Source organism: Ailuropoda melanoleuca, chromosome 11 (genome assembly GCF_002007445.2).
Source record: "Ailuropoda melanoleuca isolate Jingjing chromosome 11, ASM200744v2, whole genome shotgun sequence".
Classification (NCBI taxonomy): Eukaryota; Metazoa; Chordata; class Mammalia; order Carnivora; family Ursidae; genus Ailuropoda; species Ailuropoda melanoleuca.
In genome coordinates this window covers 90,008,331-90,030,710 of record NC_048228.1, presented here as the reverse complement: position 1 = coordinate 90,030,710, position 22,380 = coordinate 90,008,331, and the positions used below count along the sequence as shown (strand labels likewise).

Sequence of the window (22,380 nt, the reverse complement as noted above, 5' to 3'; positions counted from 1 at the left end):
GGTGCTCCTGAAAAGCAGTTATTCAAATACTGGTACCTGGATCATAAGCTTATTCCCATCCTTCCCTACATCCTCCCTCCCCCCACCAACCAAAAAGAGGATAATAGGATATAGTTCAAAGGAGAAAGTGAAACCTTTCAAGAATTAATCTTGATTATTACATAGTTAATATAACGAGGGCAACAGTGTAAGGATAGCTTCCTATATCTGGCCAACCTAGCTGCATTTAGCCAGTCACAATTTATTGATTATAGTTGGCACCTGAAGGATATTTAATAAATGCTTTAGAAAAGAATTTTAAAGAAAATATAAGATTTTACTCACTTAAGGAGACTATAAATATTATATTTTGTTCTAATTATAATTTTAATTACAAATGTTAAATTTAAAAGTATTTGTCTTGAAAATGATTTTTAAATTTTTCAGCAATCAGCAGTTGTAAAATAAAAAGTAAGACACCCAGTTGTACAGTTACATCCTAGAGTTAATGTTAATCCTGCATTCTTAGTATCTTTCAAGAAAATTACATATATAAACATACACTTGTCTTTTTTTATCTTTCTTTTTTATTTTATTTTATTTTATTATATTATGTTAATCACCATACAGTACATCCCCAGATTCCGATGTAAAGTTTGATGCTTCATTAGTTGCGTATAACACCCAGTGCACCATGCAATACGTGCCCTCCTTACTACCCATCACCAGTCTATCCCATTCCCCCACCCCCTCCCCTCTGAAGTCTTCAGTTTGTTTCTCATAGTCCATATTCTCTCATGTTTCATTCCCCCTTCTGATTACCCCCCTATCTTTCTTTTTTTTAAGTCTGGCATCATACTCTACCATCATTCTGGACCTTTTAACTCCACTTACTGTACATCTTCAACCTTGTTCTCTTTCATGTTTGTATAGTTTTCATTGCCTTCACACTACTCCTTATTTCATATTTCACATTGATGACCATTTGGGTTATTTCCACATTATTGTTATTATTAAAAAGCTGTTGCACACAAAGAATGATGGGGACATGCCAAAAGGACACAGAAAGGGAACCAGTTTGAAGAGGTTCCCTTTAGCCAAATCATGGGCACTTTAATCCTCAAAATAAATAATGATCGTAATAGATAAGAACCCATAGAATAAAATACAGTTTTAAAGTCTGCACTGAGTTTAAGAAATGATCCTAGAGTGGAGGAAAGGAATTCTTTTTCTTATAGCAGAATTCCACCTAATAAATGTAGAAGGAATGATGGAACTAGGAAATCACACTTTGGCAGCCACTACAGTGATCATTGTTTCAGGCAAAAATCATCAGTGAATGCTTAAACTATTGGTTTAAAGTCTGATGAGAAACAAATATTTACTTAGTCGCTAAGCATATTCTCACAAAGTATGTATTCATTATAAAGTGAACAATAGTAACATGACAGTGAAGAAACTTGGCAGACACTACCTTAATGAAGTGACCGAAATTAACATCACTAGTAATGAACAAATAAACATCATGTGCATCCTGAGGAAGATGACACAATGTCACTTTTGTGATGTTCCAGCCAAAAATGCATAAGCTAAATCTAAGCATAAGAAAACACCAGACAGGCACAAATTAGGGACATTCTATAAAATACATGGCATTTACTCTTCAAACTTATCAAGATCATGAAAAACAGAAATTGAGGAATAGCAGATTAATGGAAACCAAAAAGACATGACAGCTAAATTCAATTAAATCCTGGGTGAGGAAAAAAAATTTTGTTTTAAAGCTGGAGTTAGCAAATGTTTTCTATAATAGGCCAGATAATAAACATATTAGACTTTTTGGTCCACACTGAGGCGATTGTGACTTCTCATCTCAGTTTTTATATCCCCAAATCAGCCATAGGTACCAATACATAAGTGAATGGTATGTCTGTATTCCAGCTCAACTTAATTTAGAAAAACTGGTGGCTATCCTGATTTGGTCCTAGGGCATTAGTTTCTCAACACTGCCTCCCCCCCCCACCAGAATAAAGGACATAGAGGACATTTGTGGGACAGTTGGCAGCATTTGAATAAAATCTGTATGTACAAGTATTTGTATCAGTGATAATTGCATTATGCTTGTTTAAGAGCATGCCTTTGTTTTTAGGAAATGAACACTGAAGTATTCTTGGTTCAAGGGCTTTATGTCTACAGTGAGCTCTTAATAGTTTAAAAACAATGTGTAAAAATGGTAGCATATATTTAGGGAGTCTGGAGGAAAGGGGACTAGCAATTCTTTTTACTACTTTTGCCACTTTCCTATAAGTCTGAAATTACTTACATTTAAAAGAATTTCTAAAGACATTAAATACAATTACATGTTTGTATATATCTTGAAGAAATTCTGAGCAGAATTATTTAATTCACATGTATAGACGTTTTGAAATTTACAATTTAATAGATATTTTATTGCCAGTAGTAATAGATTGGAATGACTCCTAACCGTAAAATATGTTTTAATGAATAAATCACTTGCTTTTAATGGATACCTCTGTAAAAATAGCAGTCAGTGTGACGATAATAAATATCATAAGGAAACTGTCCTTTCCTTAAATATATACAGTAATATAATTAGGTACAGTCTACTTTATCATGAGTTTCCATTTACCTATTAAGCTGTTTTCCCTGTTTGGATAATTTTAAGTAAGTGAGCTTTTAAGTCTTCTGCTTTTGGCCAAGATGGAGTAACGGGGACTGATTTACTCTCCAAACTGAAACACCTAAAAACCTGGACAAAAATATATAAAACAACGGTTTTCACGATACCAGATGGCAGTCAAGAAAGCACAGTGATCCTTGAGAGACAGGAAACAAGTGAAGTGAGCTCCACAGTTGCCCCAGCTTAGTACCTAGAGAGTTTGTAGGACATGATGTAGGGAGGACCTTGAGCTGAAGAGATGGAGCTAGGTATCTAGGGGTTCAAAGTGGCTAGAATTCCCAGGGCAGAGTGCTGGAGAGGAGAGAGATCCAGAGATCTGCAGAAGGTCCCCTCTCGTCTTCAGCTGAAACAGATCAGCACACGTGTAAGGAAGCTACCCAAGGCTGGGGGATAAAAACCAAGTTGAAGAATTAGAGGAAAAAAATCCCGAAGCTCGTACTATGAACTGTGCCTGTTCCCAGTAGCTAAAGTGGAAAAATATTATGCTTCATGATGCATCTACTAGAGTACTACGACCCAGAGGGTTTTCCTTCAGTAGTGGTGCAAAATTTGGCCAACACTAAATGCTGCTCTGGTTTTACCTAACAAAAACTTAAAAACAAGATTGAAAGGATAGATTCTTTCCAAGTAACTTAAATGTATACCAGAACAAAGCTCAAGACTATTTGCAGGAATAGAAAAATATCAAATACTCAAAAGTAAGATTCACTGAGTTTTAACATCTAATCAAAACACACCAGTCATACAAAGAAGCAGGAAAATATAATCCATTTGAGGAGACAACTCAATTAAAACCAACCTGGGAATGACATACATGATGGAATCAGACAAAGACATTACAGCAGTTATTATATTTGTCTTCTATGTGTTCTGTATTCTAACATCAGGAATTTGCCTGTTTTTTTGTTAAAGGGTCAGATGGTAGATTTTTTTAGTTTTTGTGGCCCATGTAGCCTCTGCTGTAACTACTCAGCTCTTGTTAAAAAAAAAAAAAAAAAAAAAACCAGCCATAGACTGCATGTAAACCAGTGGACATGTCTGTATACAAGAGTACAATTTTCTGTGACAAAGAGGGATGCATCAGATTTGGATCTGAGCTGAGGAAAGATTGAAAAAGTTAAATAGATGACATGGAACATTAAAAAGGTATCTAAAATTTCTAGAGATGAAAATTATTTAAGATGAAATACACTTGATGGGATTAATTACAGGTACATGTTGCTGAAAGAAAGACTAATGAACTTGAAGACATAGTAATAGAAATCAGCCAAAATGAACATGGAGAAAAAGTCTGGGGGTAAAATAACATGATCATAAGTGAGCCATGGTTTGTGCTCAGGTGGCTAATGTGCAAGCAATTGGAGTCATCGAAGGGGAATGTGTGACTAAAAGAAGAAACAAAGAAATAACAGCTGAAACTTTCCTTAATTTGGTGAAAACTGTTAAAACCATAGTTCTGAGAACTCAGTAAACCCAAGTGCAAAAACTATACTGGAGCATATTGTAATCAAGTTGCTTAAAGTTAGTGATAAAGAAGATGTTAAAAGCAACAGAGAAAAAAGATATATGTAAAGGAATATCTCCCTTACTAGGGAGAAGAGAGTGAAGCAAGTGCTTTAAAGTACTTTAAGGGGAAAAAAATGCAGCAGCCTACAATTTTATCCCAGGCAAGACAAAATGAAGACCTTTTTAGACAATAAAAACTGGAAAGGAGATAACAAATATTATAAATAAAATTCTGCCAATAAATTCAAGAACTTTTGAAGGAGTGCACAAATTTCTTGAAACTAGCAAACTCTAAAGCTTACTCTGGAAGAACAGATAACCTAAATAGCCCTATTATCTAAAGAGATCAAATTTGTAATTATAAACCTTCCCGCAAAGAAAAGTACAGGCTCAGATGATTTCACTTTTGAATTCTACCAGACATTTGAGAAATAAATCATACCAGTTCTTCATATACTCTTCCAGAAAATTGGAGAGAAGGATATTCTTTCTAATTATTCTGGGAGGACAACGTTGCCCTGTTAAAAGCAGGGCAGAGACATTTTAAGGAAATAAAACTATAAACCAATATCCCTTACAAACACAGATGTAAAAAGTCTTAAATTTTCACAATGAAAACAACAATATGGCTTTATCTCACAAATGGAAATCAGTGTAATTCAGTATATTGACAGAACAAAAAGGAAAATCATATGGTCATCCCAAGGGGTTTAGAAAAGCTTTTGACATTCATTCTTGATCAAAATCTCATCAAACTAGGTATAGAAGTATTTCCTCATTCTGAAAAGGTATACCTATGAAAAAACTACATTGAACGCGATACTTAATTGTGGAAGACTGAATGTTTTCCCTCAAGATGAGGAACAGTGCAAGGTTCTCTGCTTTTACCACTTCACTTAACATTGTACTTGAGGTTCTAGTTAGTACAGTTAAGTTCAAGAAAGAAAGGCATCTGGATTGGAAAGAAAGAAGTAAAACTGTCTTTATTTGCAGACATCATGATCATCTATATGGAAAATCCTATGGAATTTATTAAAAAAAGCTGCTAAAACTAATAGGTGAGTTTTATCAAGGTAGTAGGAAACATCAACATATAAAAATGAATTGTATTTTTATATGAACAATGGGAAATTGAAATTTAATAAATGCTATATATTTAATAGCGTTAAAATATGTAATTTTTAGGGGAAAATCTGACACAAGACGTACAAGAACTATTATACACTTGAAAACCTTAAGATGTTGTTGACAAAACTTGAAGTCCTAAATAAATGTTCTTGGGCAGAAGACTCAATATTGTTAAAATGTTACTTCTTCCCAAATTCATCTGTGGATTCAACATAATACCAGCCAAATCCCAGTGGACTTTTTGTAGCAGTTGACAGGCTGTTTCTAAAATTTATATGGAAATGCAAACAGCCTAGTCTAGCAAAACAATGTGAAAAACAGCAGGAAAGAACTTAGACTACTTGTTTTCAAAACTTAGTAGAAAGCTACGTACAGTAATCAAGGGTGGTATTGGCATAAAGATAGGCAAGGTAGATCACTGTAACAGAATAGTAGCCGGAAACTGTTCTTGAGATATATGTTCTTCAATCAAGGTGCAAAGGCAATTTAGTTAAATGGTTTTTAACAAAGGATTCTGGAACAATTGGATATCCATATGTCCCTACCATTTACGTACACATAAACACAAAATAACTAGGATCCATGTCTAGAACCATATGTAAAAATTAGCTAAAAATATACCTAAATGTAAAACTTCAAATTATACAGCTTTTAGAAGAAAATATAGGAGAATATCGTTGTGACCCTGGGTTAGGCAAAGATTTCTTAGATATAACGCCAAAAGCACTATCTCTGAAAGAAAGAAATGGATAAATTTTACTTCATCCAAATTAGGAATAAAGCATTTGTATCCAGATTATGAAAAGAACTCCAGAAAGTCAGTAATAAGGAAATAACCTGTTTTTTAAGTGGGAAAATGTTTTCAACAGATACTCCAGACAATGTGTATATATGGCAAATAACTATTAAAGAAATGCAAAGGAAGACCATAATAAGAGGGCGCCTGGGTGGCTCAGTGGGTTAAGCGTCTGCTTTCGGCTCAGGTCTTGATCCTGGGATCAAGCCCCAAATCAGGCTCTCTGCTCAGTGGGAGCCTGCTTCCCTTTCTCCGCTGCTCCCCCTGCTTGTACTCTTTCTCTCTCTGTCAAATAAATAAAATCTTAAAAAAAAGAAAAAGACCACAATGAGATACATGTTAGAGCTAACACTCTTATACCCTGGTGGTGGGTGTGTAAAGTAGTATAACAACTCTGAAAAATAATCTGGCACTTTCTTAAAAAGTTAAGTATACTCCTACCCTGTGGCCCAGCCATTCCATTTTGACATATTTAGTCAAGAAAAATTAAAACATAATGTGAATACAAAGACTTGAACACAGATGTTTGTGGTAGCGTTAGTTAGTTATAATAGCCAAACAGGCATAATCCAGATATCCACCAGCAGGTGAGTGGATCAACAAATTGTGGAATATTCTACGATGGATTTCTATCAGCAATAAAAGGAATGAACTGTTGATATATGCAACAACGTAGACAAATCTTATGGTAATTATGTTCAGTTTTCAAAAGAAGTCAGAAAAAATGCATACTTACTATATGATTCCATTTGTATAAAATTCTAGGAAATGGAAACTAATCTATAATGGCAGAGCAGACCAGTGGTTTCCTGGGGACAGGGAGATATAGGAGGGATTACAAAGAGGCAGAAGAGAAATTTGGGAATGATGACTGCCTTCATCTGGATTGTGGTGATGGTATATCCATATGCCAAAACTTACCCAACCATACACTTGAAAATGAATACATTTTATTATGTTTCAATTAAATCTCAATAAAGTTATAAAAGATTTTACTGGCTTTTGTCCTTTAAAAATACCTTAAAAGGGGAGCACCTGGGTAGCGCAGTCGTTAAGCATCTGCCTTCTGCTCAGGGCATGATCCCAGCGTTCTGGGATCGAGCCCCGCATCGGGCTCCTCTGCTGGGAGCCTGCTTCTTCCTCTCCCACTCCCCCTGCTTGTGTTTCCTCTCTCGCTGGGGGCTGTCTCTCTGTCAAATTAATAAATAAAATCTTTAAAAAACAAAATACCTTAAAAGGAATTAGTGTATCTTCTAGGGGGAGAATTCAGCTAAGCTTTTATTTCTTTTAAATCTTTTTTAAAGAGAACGAGCTTACAGATTTTTATTCTTTATTATCTTTTTAAAAATTATTTATTTTATTTTTATTTTTTAGAAAGGGAGAGAGAGAGAGGCAGAGGGCACAAGGAGAGGGAGAATCTTAATCAGGCTCCATGCTTGTTGTGGAGCCCAACACAGGGCTAAGTCTCACAACCCTCAGATCATGACCTGCGCTGAAATCAGACGGACGCTTAATCGACTGAGCCACCCAGGCACCCCTTATTCTTTATTATCAAAGCTAATATAAAGCAAATTTAGTAAAACAGTTTGTATGAAACAGAAAATTGGAATGTAAAATCAATGACTTATTCTGTGATAAAAATTTAATTTTAAGCCCAGAGTTAAAAATTAAGAAGTTTTCCCTTTTGATAGTATAGCAAATACAGGTTTCCTCTGGTTCCCTTTAATCATATTTTCCTATTTTTCCTTTAAAGAGTTTTCTCTGTTAGGAAAATTTTAATGTCCTTTATTCTGTTAAAAATGTTTTTAGGGGTACCCGCATAGCTCAGTTGGTTAAGCATCTGCCTTCTGCTCAAGACATGGTCCCAGGATCATGGGATTGAGCCTGGAGTCAGGCTCCCTGCTCAGTGGGGAGCCTGCTTCTCCCTCTCCCTCTACCCCTCCCCCGCCTCATGCTTTCTCTCTCCTGCTCTCTCAAAAAAATAAATTTTTAAAGATTTTTTAAAGGAATTTTATATCTTTTTTATTGTGATTCAGGGGAGTTAGGGAATTAATTCAGAGAGGGTCCCTTAAAAAATAAATATTTTAAACCTACCCTATTCTGTCCTTACCCTTATCTTCCAAATTAAGTAGTATTGAAAAATTGTCTTTTTATTTAGAGGACAGTGTTTTGGATAGTGCTTAGAACACAGTTCTGTCTACACAAAATGTAAATTTTTGATAAAGGATAATTAACACTATGTACTAATCAGCATTATCGAGGATTCATTTTTCCTTCTTTTAAATATTACATTCTTTCAGAAACATACATAGAAGCAACTGAGTGCTATTTCAAGGGCATCCTACTCTCTTGAAGTAGTCCCCTTCGTGAGGCTCAGGGGTATAACTGACTGGATTCAGACACAAAGCAGAATAACGAGACCTTATATTAACGTACAGAAACAGTTGTTCTTTTATTGTGGAGGCTTCTCATTTTGTCGTTTGGAACCTGGGGTCATCAGTGAAAATATTAGTTGCAATGCAACTAGGTGTCAGTTTTCAGGAATGCTGAATAGATCACAGCGAGTGTACCTATCCCTTACGTGAGAGTATGTCTGAGCTCTGCAGTTATGTCTTGCAGCAGCACTGTAACCTGTGCTTTAAGAAAACATAGATGTTTTCAGCTTAAAACACCATTGTACTAAGAGACTTTGTCATGTTGTCAATAATCAGAAAGTTAAAACTGGAATTTTGAATATGCTTGAGTTACATGCAACCTTCAAAGGCATGTACTCTTAACTTTCTTCCCCTTTGCGATACTGCAGACTTGGTATCCACTAACTCATGTGTTTGCTTGAATTCATTTACTATTGGGATTTCCTTCATAAGGTTCTTCTCCCCCCCGCCCCCCCCGAAGCCCTGTCCCCTTTGGTCTCACTACATACCTCTGTTCTCACTGTACTTGTATATACCTCCATTACTCTCCTGGTCAGACTATGGAAAAACTCAGTTACCAGGATCTTTCTTGGCTTGCTTTCAGGTCGCCCGAGGGTAATGAATAACATCCTAAGAGGATAGTTAAGATTTAACCTCCATATCTGTTGTTTACTTCAACACAGGTTATATATATATATTTTGTAATATTTTTGTATTAATTTTGGGATCTGTTGTCTTTGAATGAGCACCTATTTTTTTCTTTTTGAGTCTCTTTTCTTTCTTGTGCATAGCATGCAGTTTTGAGAAGCATTTTACCAGTGCCTAATGAGAAGCTCTTAAAACAGTGTATTTTTCTTGTCTGCCCTGGATTATAGCTAAAGTCGCTATTTGCTATGCCTTTTATGATCCATCCCCTTCAATTTGTGACAAGAGAATCATCCATTCTTTTTTATTGACTTAGGTCAGATTAATGTCTGCTTTAGTTCTTTTCTAGAAATCAGAGGTTACTTTACATCTTACATTACAGAGTACAGTATTCATGTTTTATCCTAATTATGGATTTTCCTTTTACTTTATCATAAGACAACCATGAGTAGCAGACACCATATAAGCTAAGTCGAAATGAAACAAATTTAGATTTACAGTAAAATAAAACCATAAGGTTAAATATACATTGAGAGTGATGTGTGACCTTTGTTCTATATAGTTTTTAGTCAGGTAATTAGTTTATAAGTGGTAAATAATTCATATAAAAGTGGTTGCAACTAATATCCAACTTTACTTAGGCCAGTTGTATGTTTATAGGGCATCTTGGGGGAAGAAGAAAATGAGCTGGAATAGGAAGGGTCCATGTGGTCCCTGGGATTCAAGGAGCCAAGTTTGGATCAACCAGGCCTAGATATCTAAGAACCAAGGTGATGACCTACCTTTGAATGTCAGTACTCCTTACTGTTCCATGTTACCAAAATCCTGAAGTCTGATTTTTCTCTACATGGGAAAAGCCTTAAAGAAGTAGTATTTCCAAAATAAACTTAAATAAATAGAAGCTGTATAAATAATAGAACACAGAAGTAATGTTCTCTTAGTGATGATGACCCAATCCTTACAGTGTAATGGCTTTGTCTATTTGAAGGGGGAATAAAACCACCAGGAGTTTATGAAAGGATTCGTCTCATAGCTGTGAGACAGGACTTAAAGCAGTTTTCCCCTATATCAACTTTCATAGAATTTCATGGAATTATATATGGATCATTCATTTTATTTTTATTACAAGAGGGAATTGAATGAGATTTGTCAGCATTCTCCTAGGAACGTGACCTGTACTGTTGTTTGGCCTTGGTCACCAATAAATAAAGAAACCAAGTGTAGCATCCTTAATGTTTCCCTTAGTATTATGAGAATAGACTTTGTTAGCCCTATCCCTAGATTATCATTTTGAAAACTGGCACTTGAGGGAAAAACAAGAGATCTTGGTCTGTTCTGATAGTTGGGCCAATACTGTATTACAGATACCCCCTCTTGAAGATTTGTTTAAGACTGAGTAGTCCTGCAGTGAAAGAATTGGTTTTACTTTATGTGGTCTAGTTGCTCTGGAACTGCTTTGAGTGGAGCACTTTCCATTGCAAATCGTTAACTGTTTTGGAGCTCACTTTGAGAAATATTGTCTGTGGTGATGTAAAGGACTTACCTGGAGAATCTGACAGAAATAAGCTCCATGAGTTTGTTTGGTGTGGGGGGGGGGGATGTGTGGCATGAGTCTGGACACCTTTTGGCAATATTCCAGAGGAGAGGTGAGGAGTCCAGCTGAGGCTTCTGAGCTATCACGTGTCCCCAAGTCCAATTTCAAGGAAGAGTGCTTTTTTTTTTATAATTGTATTAAATGTCAATCATGTGATATACTTAATTGATTAAACAAATTAGAATGTCATTATGCATTCTGTTTTGCAACCTTTCTTTAAAATTATCTTTTTGTTTTTTTTTGCCTACGCAGGGGGTCAGCAAATGCTTTCTCTAAAGACCCAAGTAGTACATATTTTAGGATTTGAGGTCCACATGATGTTATATAGTCTCCTTTTCTTTTTCACAATCCTTTAAAAATGTAAAAGGCATTTTTAGTTCCTGGGAAGTATGAAAATAGGCTGCTGGTGTGGTTTTCTAAAACCTGGCCTATAGTAATGTTCCCCAGCGTGTGCTCTGCAGCTCTCTAAAACGTTTGTGGCTGTGCTGCAAATGGGTTTCTTTTCTATAAGGCAGTTCATGTTGGAATTTCTGTTATTTGGATTTTTGAAGTGACAATCTCAATCAAATTGAGAAATATGGGGACTGAGCCTATTTAGGATGACTAGACCTTCCCGCTTTGTGGGTCACTTTTCTCAAGTAGTTGGGGCTGTGGCTGTGATTGCTCCCAACTCGTATGTCCACCCCACCAGCACGTGCGTGTGCACACACACGCGCGCGCGCGCACACACACACACACACACACACACACACACACAGTGTAAATCACATATTAGTCCCTTGGCCCAAGCATGGAGGTAAATGAGTGTGGAGTAAGGGATCTTCAGAGAAGAATAGGAATTAGCACCATAAGGACATTTTTTTAAAATGAATTTTGTTTGCAGTATAAAAAATTTCAAATTTATAAAGGACAACATAGCTTAAAAATGGACAAATACAATGACAGGCAGTTTGAACATACTAACCTAGCATGGTACTTGCCATGATTTCATGTTAGTAAAAATACTGATAAAAATAAAAATTTCCAATTTTCTAAACATTAAGCTTCTGTGTTTGAGTAAGCAGACTCCTTCAAAAGTAGTTGCCACACAGTGGTCTTCAAATAATTTTAAATTGGTTTTTATTCAGAAGGAATATTTTATGTTCTAAGGAATCATTAAATGAAATTAACAAAGAATATACTTCAAACTTGATGGAATAGTAACTATTCCAAGAAATTTTGAGTTTTAACTTTGTCATTCTTTTTAACAATTCAATAATACAAAGTAGTAATTTTACTAGTAAGATTCTTAAAATACCTACATTATGTTTTCCAATGATAAAGTTTCCCTTATTCTTTTTAAAAAGACAACGGATGATTTTGCCATCTTATTGAAATACTTTGGACTTTCTCTAAACCAGTGGTTTTCAACCCAGGTGACCTCCCCCTTGCACCGCCCTCACATTTGCCAGTATCTGGAGACAGTTTTGGTTGTCACAGTTTGAGAAAGGGTGCTGGCTTCAAATGGGTAGAAGCTAGAGATGTTGCTGAACACCGTTTGGTGCACAGAACAGTCTCCTTGTAGCAAAGGATGACTTTGCCCAGGATGTCAACAGTGCTGAAACCGAAACCCCATTCTGTGGGGGAAACCCTGCTCTCTTTGGATAAAAGGCACATGGACTCTCATTCTTTGGGCTTTCTTATTTAATTGTGTTTCTTTTAGAGTACATCGTCTTTGTTTGTTATGGCTCCTGAAGAATGCTGCTAGAAATGGTCAAGCTTTCATTACCAGAGAACACAATTTTAATGGGTTTGATGTTCTATTAAGGAAGCAAAGGGTTTTTTTCCTTGTTGAAAGAAACTGGCAGATTAGTTACAAGACAACTGTTATTAATGGTTATCTGAAGGTTCTTGTGGCTTTTTCAAGAATTCACATTATAAATATGAAGGGAGAGCATGAAAACTAGAGCTGTCATCTTGCACTCAACCATAAACAACTTGAGATCTGAAATTTTTTGTCGTAATCATAATCGTACACAGCTACTTCCAATACAAGCAACTGCCGTGATGGTCAGTACCAGGATGTAACAGCCTCTAAGTATATCTTTAATGGGAAGATGGATAAATGTAAGGTTTACCTATTCTGCCCACAGATAGTGCGCCTTGCAAGTCAGGTGACATGCCTGATCATTTACCTCCAGGCCCTTTTCAAGTTTGCTCTCAAACTAGAGTGGAAGTGCCATGCATTGCCCTCCTACTCCCTACCCCTTCTAAGAGAATAACAACAATTGGAAGAGTTTACTGACACTTGGTAGAAGTTAGTTTGTCCAGCTAACTTACTTTAAATATATATGTACACATCAACTTCACAGGTAAGAAAACTCAGGCTTGGTAAGGGACAAGAGTTAAGATTCAGACCTTTGTGTGTGTATGTTGCACAGCAAAGCTCTGTTTAACTGTTGCAAAGTATCTGATAGTATAATTTTGTCCTTGAGAGTTGGACTACCTAAGTTTGAATCCTGGGTGTTTAGTATCCTCTTGAGAAAGGTACTTAACCTCTTCGCCAGTTCTAAAATACGCCTAATAGTGTGTCTTAAAGACTTAGTCGTCTGTTTAGAAAGATGAGAAAAAAGACATGAAATCTGACAAACATACCAAGTAATTGCTAAATGATATAATAGAGATTATAGATGTAAATAGATTATAGTGGGGTGAAATATACTTAAAATTGCTACTTAAGATTTTTCTTTCCAAGTATATACCAACTTTTCAAGTTTCTATGCCAAGAACTGGACTTCTCCACTAGTTTTGTCAAGATACTGGACTTCTGACTTTGCTCTTGGTTTCTTGTCCACCCTGAACTCTATGAGATTAGTCGACTAACACCTCAAATACTTTTCATCATTACCTTTTCCAGGCTGTACCTCTTACCCAGTACCCAGCAGTTTTGAGAATATGCTCTCTCTATTCCCAGCTTTGGAGTGCTAGTGGGAATTGGCACCATCATTTATGGATTCCACCATTAGCTGGTTCTTGGATGCTGATCTTTAGTTGTTTTACTTGTCCATAGTCGGCTGCTTTTGCCATTCCTTTGAGGGCCTTGCCAAATATTTATGGCTCTTTTCTTACCATTAGATGTTACAGTGGCTTCTCATTTTACAAATAATTTGTAAGACTTTCTGTTAGCTGGCATCTGTTATACTTCTTGCTAAAAATAAAGTGACCTTGACCTCTGTAGCATCTCACCTTTTGATTATTACCCTCTTTCAAGGTTATCTCCTTCAATAGCATCTACTAAACAGTCTCATTTCTACCCCTATGGGTTCTTCACCTTTTATACATTTTCTGCTTGACCCTCCTGTCACTGTGCTTTCTTTCTGGGAGATTTCATTCACTGCGGTGGCTTCATGTGTGAACTACATACCAGCAGACCCCACTTTTGTTCCCCAGACCTGTCTCTGGAACTATAGATGGGAATTTCCAACCCCCTATTGAATACTTAGAGTCTGGGGGTCAGGGACACTTCAGAATTCACATTTGTCAAACAGAATCTATTAATCTACACCCACTTCTCCCAGAACAAAAGATAGTTATCAAGTCTTTCCACCTTCCCTCCTACTTTTTTCTATTACCTCTTTTTCAGTGTGTCAGCCTTTTTTTCAAGTTTGTTTTGTCTCAGTGCTTTCTAATTTTTTTCTCTGTTCCACCACTAAAAGGGAAATTAATTGAATGTTTAAAAAAACCTTAAGATCTCTCATTGCCTTCTGTCTAGATTGAAAATGCAGATTGCCAGCACAGTGTTTTTCTATAACAGGGTTCGGATAAAATTAAATGCTTATCTTTTCCCAATTCTCAAAGAGAAGGATTTTATTTATTTATTTACATTTAAATTTTTTTCTCAGGTCTCTTAAAAATTTTATTACTTGCTACCACTTTTATCATCATCTATCATAGAGTGATATTTGAATTAACTTAAACTTTCAGACTAAGTATGTAAGTTTATAGATGTCACATTTTCAAGGGGTTTGATAGGCCTTTCACACCAGGACTCTACCCAGTGTGCCCCCTTTCTTTGTCACTGCCACAGCTCACTTTCGACTCCTAAAGAATTGTTTCAGTTCCTAACTGCCATGAACTGCAACACATTGGGTAAGACATTTGAAGGGGTTTTGAGAATCTTCTTACCTTTCTAGTTTGTGAAGATTAAATGAAGCAATGCATATGAAGTGCTTAGTTCAGGGCCTGGCACATAGTAAATACTCGAGAAGTATTGGCTGCTGTTTTGTTGTTGTGTCTGCCTGAATCTCTGTGTACCCGAATGTGCAGGGTCGCTGGTATTTTTATACAACTACTCCCAGATACTGGAATGCCTTCTTTCCTCTTCCCACTTCTGGAGTCTCCTCCTCTTCCTTTTGAATTTAACTCTTCTAAGAAACTTTTCCTAGCATATACAGTTAACCCTTGAACAACAACATGGGTTTGAACTGCATGGGTCCACTTATATGCGTTTTTTTTTCGATAAATGCGGTACAGTACTGTAAATGGATTTTCCTTATGATTTTAATAACATTTTCTTTTCTCTAGCTTACTATATTATAAGAATCCAGTGTATAATACATATACAAAATATGTGTTAATCAACTTTGGTATCGGTAAGGCTTCCAGTCCCCAGTAGGCTTTAGTAGTTAAGGGGGGGGGGGAGTCGAAAATTGTATGCAGATTTCTGGCTGTGCAGGGTGCTGGCTCCCCTAACCTCCACATTGTTGAAGGCTAACTGTAGTTCTTTATCACCACTCCCCTCCTTGACACAAATATTCCCTTAGTGGTGCTTTTTGTTCATACCTCTGAGTCATGTATTTTATTGCAATTTGTTTTCCAAACTCTTCTCTTCACTGGTCGTTTAAGCTCCTTGTCAGCAGTAGGGATTAATTCTCAAGCTATTGGATCTCAGCGGTACCTGCCCTGCCTCACAGCTAACAGGTTTTCAGTCAGTAACCACACATACTGCCCTGTAGATTATCTCATTTAATCCCCACCACCACTCTGTGTTAGGTCTGCATTATTACCTGACTGGGTGAGGTGAAATGATTTTCCTCAAGCCACTTACTTTCCCAGTGCTGCAAGTCTAGAATTCCCTGTATTTAATAACATACTGTTACTGCATAGCTGTCCTCTTTATACATTTGTGTTTTATTTACAATATAAATAAAATAGCATTTAATGCATTAAAAGCGCTTTTGATTGTTTTTGCTTTAATCCCATAATGCGTAAAACATCTCAAGAATAGGGATTCTGCAGATTGAGAACTGTTTGAGCTGTGTAGACTGTATATTCTCGTATTGCTTAGCAAAATAATTGGGAGAATAAATATATTTCAGGCAATGGACTTTTTATGAAGCTTATGCATAATAGGCAGTTGAAGTTGTTTGTACTTGAAAGAATTAACAGGTTTTTTTCCAAAATTTAATTTAGGTTTTTACTAATTTGAATTAACCTTTATTAAATTTTGTTATGTCTTCGGTAACATCCTTCAGGGTAATTGTGTGTTTGTGTATAATGGATAGCCTTTTCATAGTCTTTATGTAAGGCTGTTATTTTAAGAACATGTAGTAATAATACGTAATAAGTTTGGGTGACCTAATGATTTGTTACAGCTTTGTATTCATTCGAAAATACTGATTCTAATAGCTGGGGGAATGGCACTGGTGGTGGTGGGGAATTAGATTATTAAATAAAAAGTGTTACATGTCATTAAGTTTACAGACAGTTGAAAGCAAAATAACCAATGTATATAATGATTCTAGTTATTGTATAGAAGTTGTAATTATGATTTAATTCAGTTACATCATAAATTCCAGGAATGAGGGATAGTTTCTTCTCTTAAAGAATAAAATATAGAGTTGAAGATGAACAGTATTTATTGCCCCATTTTATAATATTCTTTAAATTTAGTTATTGGATTTGTTTTGCTTTTTTGTTTTCGTTTTTATATTTGCTTATTTAAAAAATATTTTAATCATTCTTTTCATCACAGAGCATAGTAATATTCTAAATCTCACCCCTGTAATAGTAATATTTATATTTTATTTTAGGGAAGCTATGCGAAATTACTTAAAAGAGCGAGGGGATCAAACTGTACTTATTCTTCATGCAAAAGTTGCACAGAAGTCATATGGAAATGAAAAAAGGTAAGGTTATTGTTTTTTTGATGGGTAGTTAATTGTAGTTATCACATGAATTTGCAAGTGATGTATTGATATGCAAGTTAGAGAGTGGTTTCTATTATTGAGTTAGTTTGCAAGTACAAAATGAAAAGTAGGGGATTTGTCTCTTGAGAAGGGGAGAAATAAAGTGAATTGTGACATATTTAGTAAAGATCATCTGGCTAGATCTCTGATGTCATGAAATGAAATAATCCATAATTTGCTGGGTTGGAGGGCGGCCTACATGATATTCCTAAGTGTTTCTGTGGTGCATTAGCTCGTTCAAAAAATAGCTCTCCTTTTGGTGGAAAATGTAGTTTCATAAACTTGTGATACCCCCCCCCCAGGTACTTTTGAAAAGGAGAAGGTTAAATAAACCCCTGGATTGAACCATGGAGTGATTATAAAGGAAAGAGCTTCCAGTCCTCTCCACCTTGACCCTGTGCCTGTTCAGGTTAAGAAAAATAGCAACACCGAGTTGGTACTCAGTTTGTACTGAGAATGTAGACACTACAGAAATAACTAGAAGTCAGATTCGCAGAATTAAACTATAGCAAAGTGATCTTCATATTTAGTATTTGCTTCAGTATCTTACGACTCAGCATTTGGGGTGTATAATTATGGACTTTCGCTGTTTTTTTCATTTGGTTGCTGGAATTTTCTTGTCCCTGGGACTCCTTTGAGACTGCAATAAGCATTTTGTGGACAAAGGCTGCTTGTGGGGGAAAGATGAAAGATTTTTTGGATTGGCCAGAAAGGCACCAAACTGAAGTGAGAGAAGGAATTCAGGTTTGGGTGTTGGGTTGAAAGGGATGACTGGTGTTTTGGAGTTTATGAGATAAAGGAAAACTTAGAGTACTGTGTAAAAGGAACGAAATGTAACTATGTGATTATTTTCTATGCTGAAAGAAAGTTAAGAGGTCTCTTTAAAGTCCTCCCAATCCAAGCTGAGATGATGGTGAAGCTGTTTAATTAATAACTTTATCCTCAAATAGGATGAGCAAGTGCAAGCAATATTTAGGGTTCATACTGCCAAAGGGTTCTTTCTTATTACTGAAGCTTACTAAACTTCTGATTATTTTATCTTAATTTACTAATAAGCCTTAGCCATCTGATTTAGAATTAAATATTAGAAGAAGTTGGTATCTACAGTTTGGGACATAGAGTCAAGATAGTGGCTCCTTTTTTTTATGAAGTCAATATTGGATATTCTGGTTTTTTTTTTAATATGAAATTGAATGTATGTGCAGAGTAGATTGTTGAAGAAACAGAGCAAGTAAACACCCTCAATATTTGATGAGTCTAACAGTCCAGTCTTGCACTTCATAATAAACTTGAAGAAGAAACACTTGCCCTTTATTTGGCTCCAATCATGGGCCAGACTGGAAATGCTAACAGATATTTTGAAATTTTAATCCTCAGAACAATTTGTAAAGTCAGTATGTTTTAATCCCCATTCTGTGAGGAAACTAAAGATCAGAAACTTTAAATATGCCCAGGTTCATCTTAGTTTAGGAATTGATGGAGCCAAGAATAGAACTACTGGGACTGTTAACTCCAAATTTCATATTCTTTTTATTGCCCTAAGCTTTCCATTTTGTGTCTCAGTGTTGATCACATACAGTAAGGCTTGAAGCTAGAGGAGGTAAAGATGCCTGAAGAACACAAAGTTTGTGAACTTTGCCTCGGATCGTTCCTTTAACATCAGCTGAGTGAGCCTGGGCTGCATGTGATGGAAATAGGAATGGATGTGTGTTTATAACAGCGATGCTGTTCTTTCTCTGGATTTTTGAAGGTGCATTTTGGTACATCTGGATTCATTCATTAATTCATTTTTTCTTTATTTTGGTTAGGAAATTAGGTGCCAGGAAAAGGATCTTTACTGGGAATTTTGGAAATCACTGTGTCATTTAATACTGGATAACTGAAGCCCTGCGGGGAAAGCAGAAAGGAAGAACAGCCTCTTAAACAGTTATGCCTAAATCCAAATAAATAAGGTTCCTGTTTGTTAGTCACTATTGAAAATAAATGAGGACAAGTCTATAGTGGCTTCTCAAATCGGTGATTTAAAGGTTATCCTTTGTTGTGATTGCCATCGTTTTCAGTTCTTCTCTATTTGGGTGCGGCCTGGCCTGTCTAAAACACCAGATAAAGGAGAACTTGAAGAATCTAAGCTTCTAGCTCCCAAAGACTGAAGAAATGACGAAAAGGCCAGAGTAACTGCTTTCCTGTATTTTTTATATATTTGTATTATTAAATTTTCAGAGTAGACGTATTCGTTTTACATACAAAGGTGGAAACCTATTAAAAATTACTTGATTTTTAAAAAGGATTAGTAGTAAGGGACTGCTTGTGAGGTCCAGCCTCCTGGGTAGTGTCTGGCCTTTACTCACTGGTGGCGTACACGGTGTAAAGAGTAAGATCTGCCTTCTTTCTTGTTGATCCAGATTCAGGCCTTTCTGAAGAGCTACTAAGGCATTAGGCACAAGGTAACCTGGGGACATGACCACAGTCTTCTTGGCATATAAAATAACTCCAGAGACTGATGCTAGAAATATTAGGTCAGGAAAATTTATCCTAAAGTTTTAAATCGTCCTTGGTATTAACTTTCGGGCCTCATAATGAATATTTATTTTTTTGGACGTCTGTTATCCCACTGATGTTAGTGATTAGTTTTACTTTTTCATTAAAGAAGGCTACTCTAGGTTTAAAAAAAAACAGACTTTTAAAAAGATTATTTTGTCTGGAGGAAAATTTTCATTAAAGACGGGGAAACTACATTTGACGTATTAGTATTCTTTCAACTTTGTGTCACCGGAAGTCATTAAGCAGTAGTGAAGGTGGTAGAGATAGTGTTGAGGCAGCAGTAAAGCCATGGGGACAACGAAGTGATGCTCCTGAAGTCATACTGAGAATGTGTGTGAGTTGAGGTAACTGTGGTGTGCAAACAAGTTTCTATTTTGGTACTTTTGGATTGAATAATCATCAAAGGATAATGATTCTGCAAAGGTCAGATAACGTAAATGATGTTTGGATTTTGTGTAACCTAACCTATTTTGTATATTGGGCTGAATAAAAAGGCTTCTTTGAAATCTGTAAGGTATTTTCCAGACCTCGTCTCAGAGTTTGAGGAAAAAGTTGTTGAATCATTCTCTGAAAATAAAGACTGATTGTTTAAACTAGGAAATGAATAACATTGTAAATGTGTGCATATTGCCACCAAGTGGCAGAAAAAAAGCATTGTTTGTCCTAGTTGCTAGTTAGAGCCGGAGGAAATACTAGAAAATCTAGGCACATTGTTTCATAGCATATTCTTTTATAGCAGCTGTTATACTCTGCGAGCTGGCCACTTGTTGGTCAAACCTTTCGCTGTGTGTTTGGTACATATTGACCAACTGCCCAAATTCAAAGAATCATTAATTTCACATAGCATTATAAGGTGTATTTTAATTTTTCTTCTGTTAATTATGTGGCCTTTTTTTTTTTCTCACCCCCTTTAATTTCCTTTCTTTTGTCTGTGTCCGTTTGTTGTATGTATGCTTATCTTCTATTTGATGGTGTTACTACTGAAGTCTGTGGAAATGCAAACGTGACTCATTAGCTATTTACTTGGGGGTGGCAATATTCGGCTGTTTAAAAATAGGATTTCATCAACACATTATTTAGAAATAGTCTTGATGTTTAGATTGTATTGGATTTGCTGTTTTCTTACATCATGGCTTTTTTGAATTGTTGTAGAGCTGATTAAAAAAAAGCATAGTTCCGAGGCATTTGTGAAGTCTTCTTCATTTTTCTTATTTATTACGTGATTGGAAAGCACTTTCAATATAGAATCTTGCTCAAGTTTTAAGTGATAAAGAATTGCTTGCCAACCTAATTTTATAGCTGGTATACCAGTTTACTAAGGAATCTTAATATCAGTGTTGAATAGAAAATACTAATAGACAAGTTTCCAAAACTGATGCCTTCTCAACCTCCCTAGAGTGTGCCAGCTAGGTATTTGAGTCTGTGCCATGGTAAGCATTGGGTGACTCCCAACGTTTGAGGCCAGAAAGATCCCTGGTGTGGACTTGAATTGAGCCAACTCCAGAACTTGCCCGGCTAATCCAGGCATCCCTCCAAACTTGGAGTGACCTGGAGCTGAGCCCACTACCTCGGCTGTGACCTCTGTGTCCGTGGCCACAGTGAGAGTATGCAGGCATGAAAGCTGCTCTGCTTCCTTTTTATTGGTTTAAATAAATATGAGAGGACTCCAGAGGCATCCCTCCTTACTCAGCTTGACCCCCAGGGCCTTCTTGGTCTCTTTCCCATTATCTAGGCTTTATCTTCTATTCTCAAGTCCAGCCACACTGGGCTGTGTTTGGACACAGTCCATTTTAGGCCTTCCTACTTCAGAGCCTTTCCACTTGCTCTTCCCTCAGCTGAAATGCTCCTACCCCAGCTACCCATGGCTTGAGGGTATGACTCAGGGTCACCTTTTTAAGGAAGCTTTCCCTGGCCACCTAGGTCTTCTACATTTTAAGTACCCCTTATCTGCTTTATTTTTTCCCTCAGTATTTATCACTAGCTAACAGAATATATAAATCATTTTACTCATTTATGAGGTTTTTTTAATTGCCTGTCACTCCTATTAGAGTGTGAATTCCATCAAGACAGGGATTTTTGTCGTCATCTTTTTTTTTTTTTTCACCCTACTATATTCCCAGTGCCTGGTACACTAGGGGTACAGACTAGGGGTGTCATAATTTGGTGAATTAATGACTATTACATAAACCCAGTTCACTTCTTATAAATTAATATAAATTGCTCCTCAAGTAGTCTTTAAAGGAGCAAAAAGTAGATGTTACATAATTTTGATTCAATTCAGTCAATACTGTAGTGGGTGCTAAGAGGGGAAGCAAACAAGAAGTAGATACTAACTACCTTTAGGAAGGGCTACGCCAAATCCAGCCTGGTGTCAGTGTGTTACATACGCACAAGTAGGAACGTGTACACATGTTTTGTTGTTGTTTCTTAAGTCTGCATGCTGTTGGCCTACAGAGTTTTAAAAAGCATAAATTAGTTGCTAAATTTTAAAATTAGGAATTTCATCTAAAATTTGATTTCAAGCATCTGTTGAACAATTTCATCTAAAATTTGATTTCAAGCATCTGTTGAACAATTGTAACCAACACTAGGCCCACATGCAGGTAGTTTAGCAAAGAGATTGAGAGGGTATGTACTCACAGGCTTGCTGTTTTCTGTTGTGCCTTATTATCATCAGAGTCCCACACCAATGGCTGATTGTCATTGCATTTAAGTTCTTTTACTTAAGTGGGCTTAATTAAGAAGAATTTTCCTTTACTCAATAACTATACAAAAAGTGGGAATTACCATGAGGGCTGTGTGTTTCAAGAAAGAAAGGAGGAAACCTACTTCTTTAATTAAATGATATT

The 22,380-nt window shown here is 36.3% G+C and overlaps 1 protein-coding gene across 2 annotated transcripts in view; it reads left to right on the top strand.

The window, feature by feature from the left end:
- Window positions 1-22,380, top strand: part of RBPJ (recombination signal binding protein for immunoglobulin kappa J region) — a 69,726-nt gene that overhangs the window by 27,019 nt on the left and 20,327 nt on the right. Inside the window, exons 2-3 of one of the 2 annotated variants that reach the window (XM_011231457.3) lie at window positions 5,180-5,244; window positions 16,835-16,930. In XM_011231457.3, coding sequence (XP_011229759.1) covers window positions 16,842-16,930 — 89 coding nt within the window. In that variant the 5' untranslated portion in view covers window positions 5,180-5,244; window positions 16,835-16,841. The remainder of the gene's footprint in view (window positions 1-5,179; window positions 5,245-16,834; window positions 16,931-22,380) is intronic. The other variant, XM_019805204.2, reaches the window with a different exon arrangement.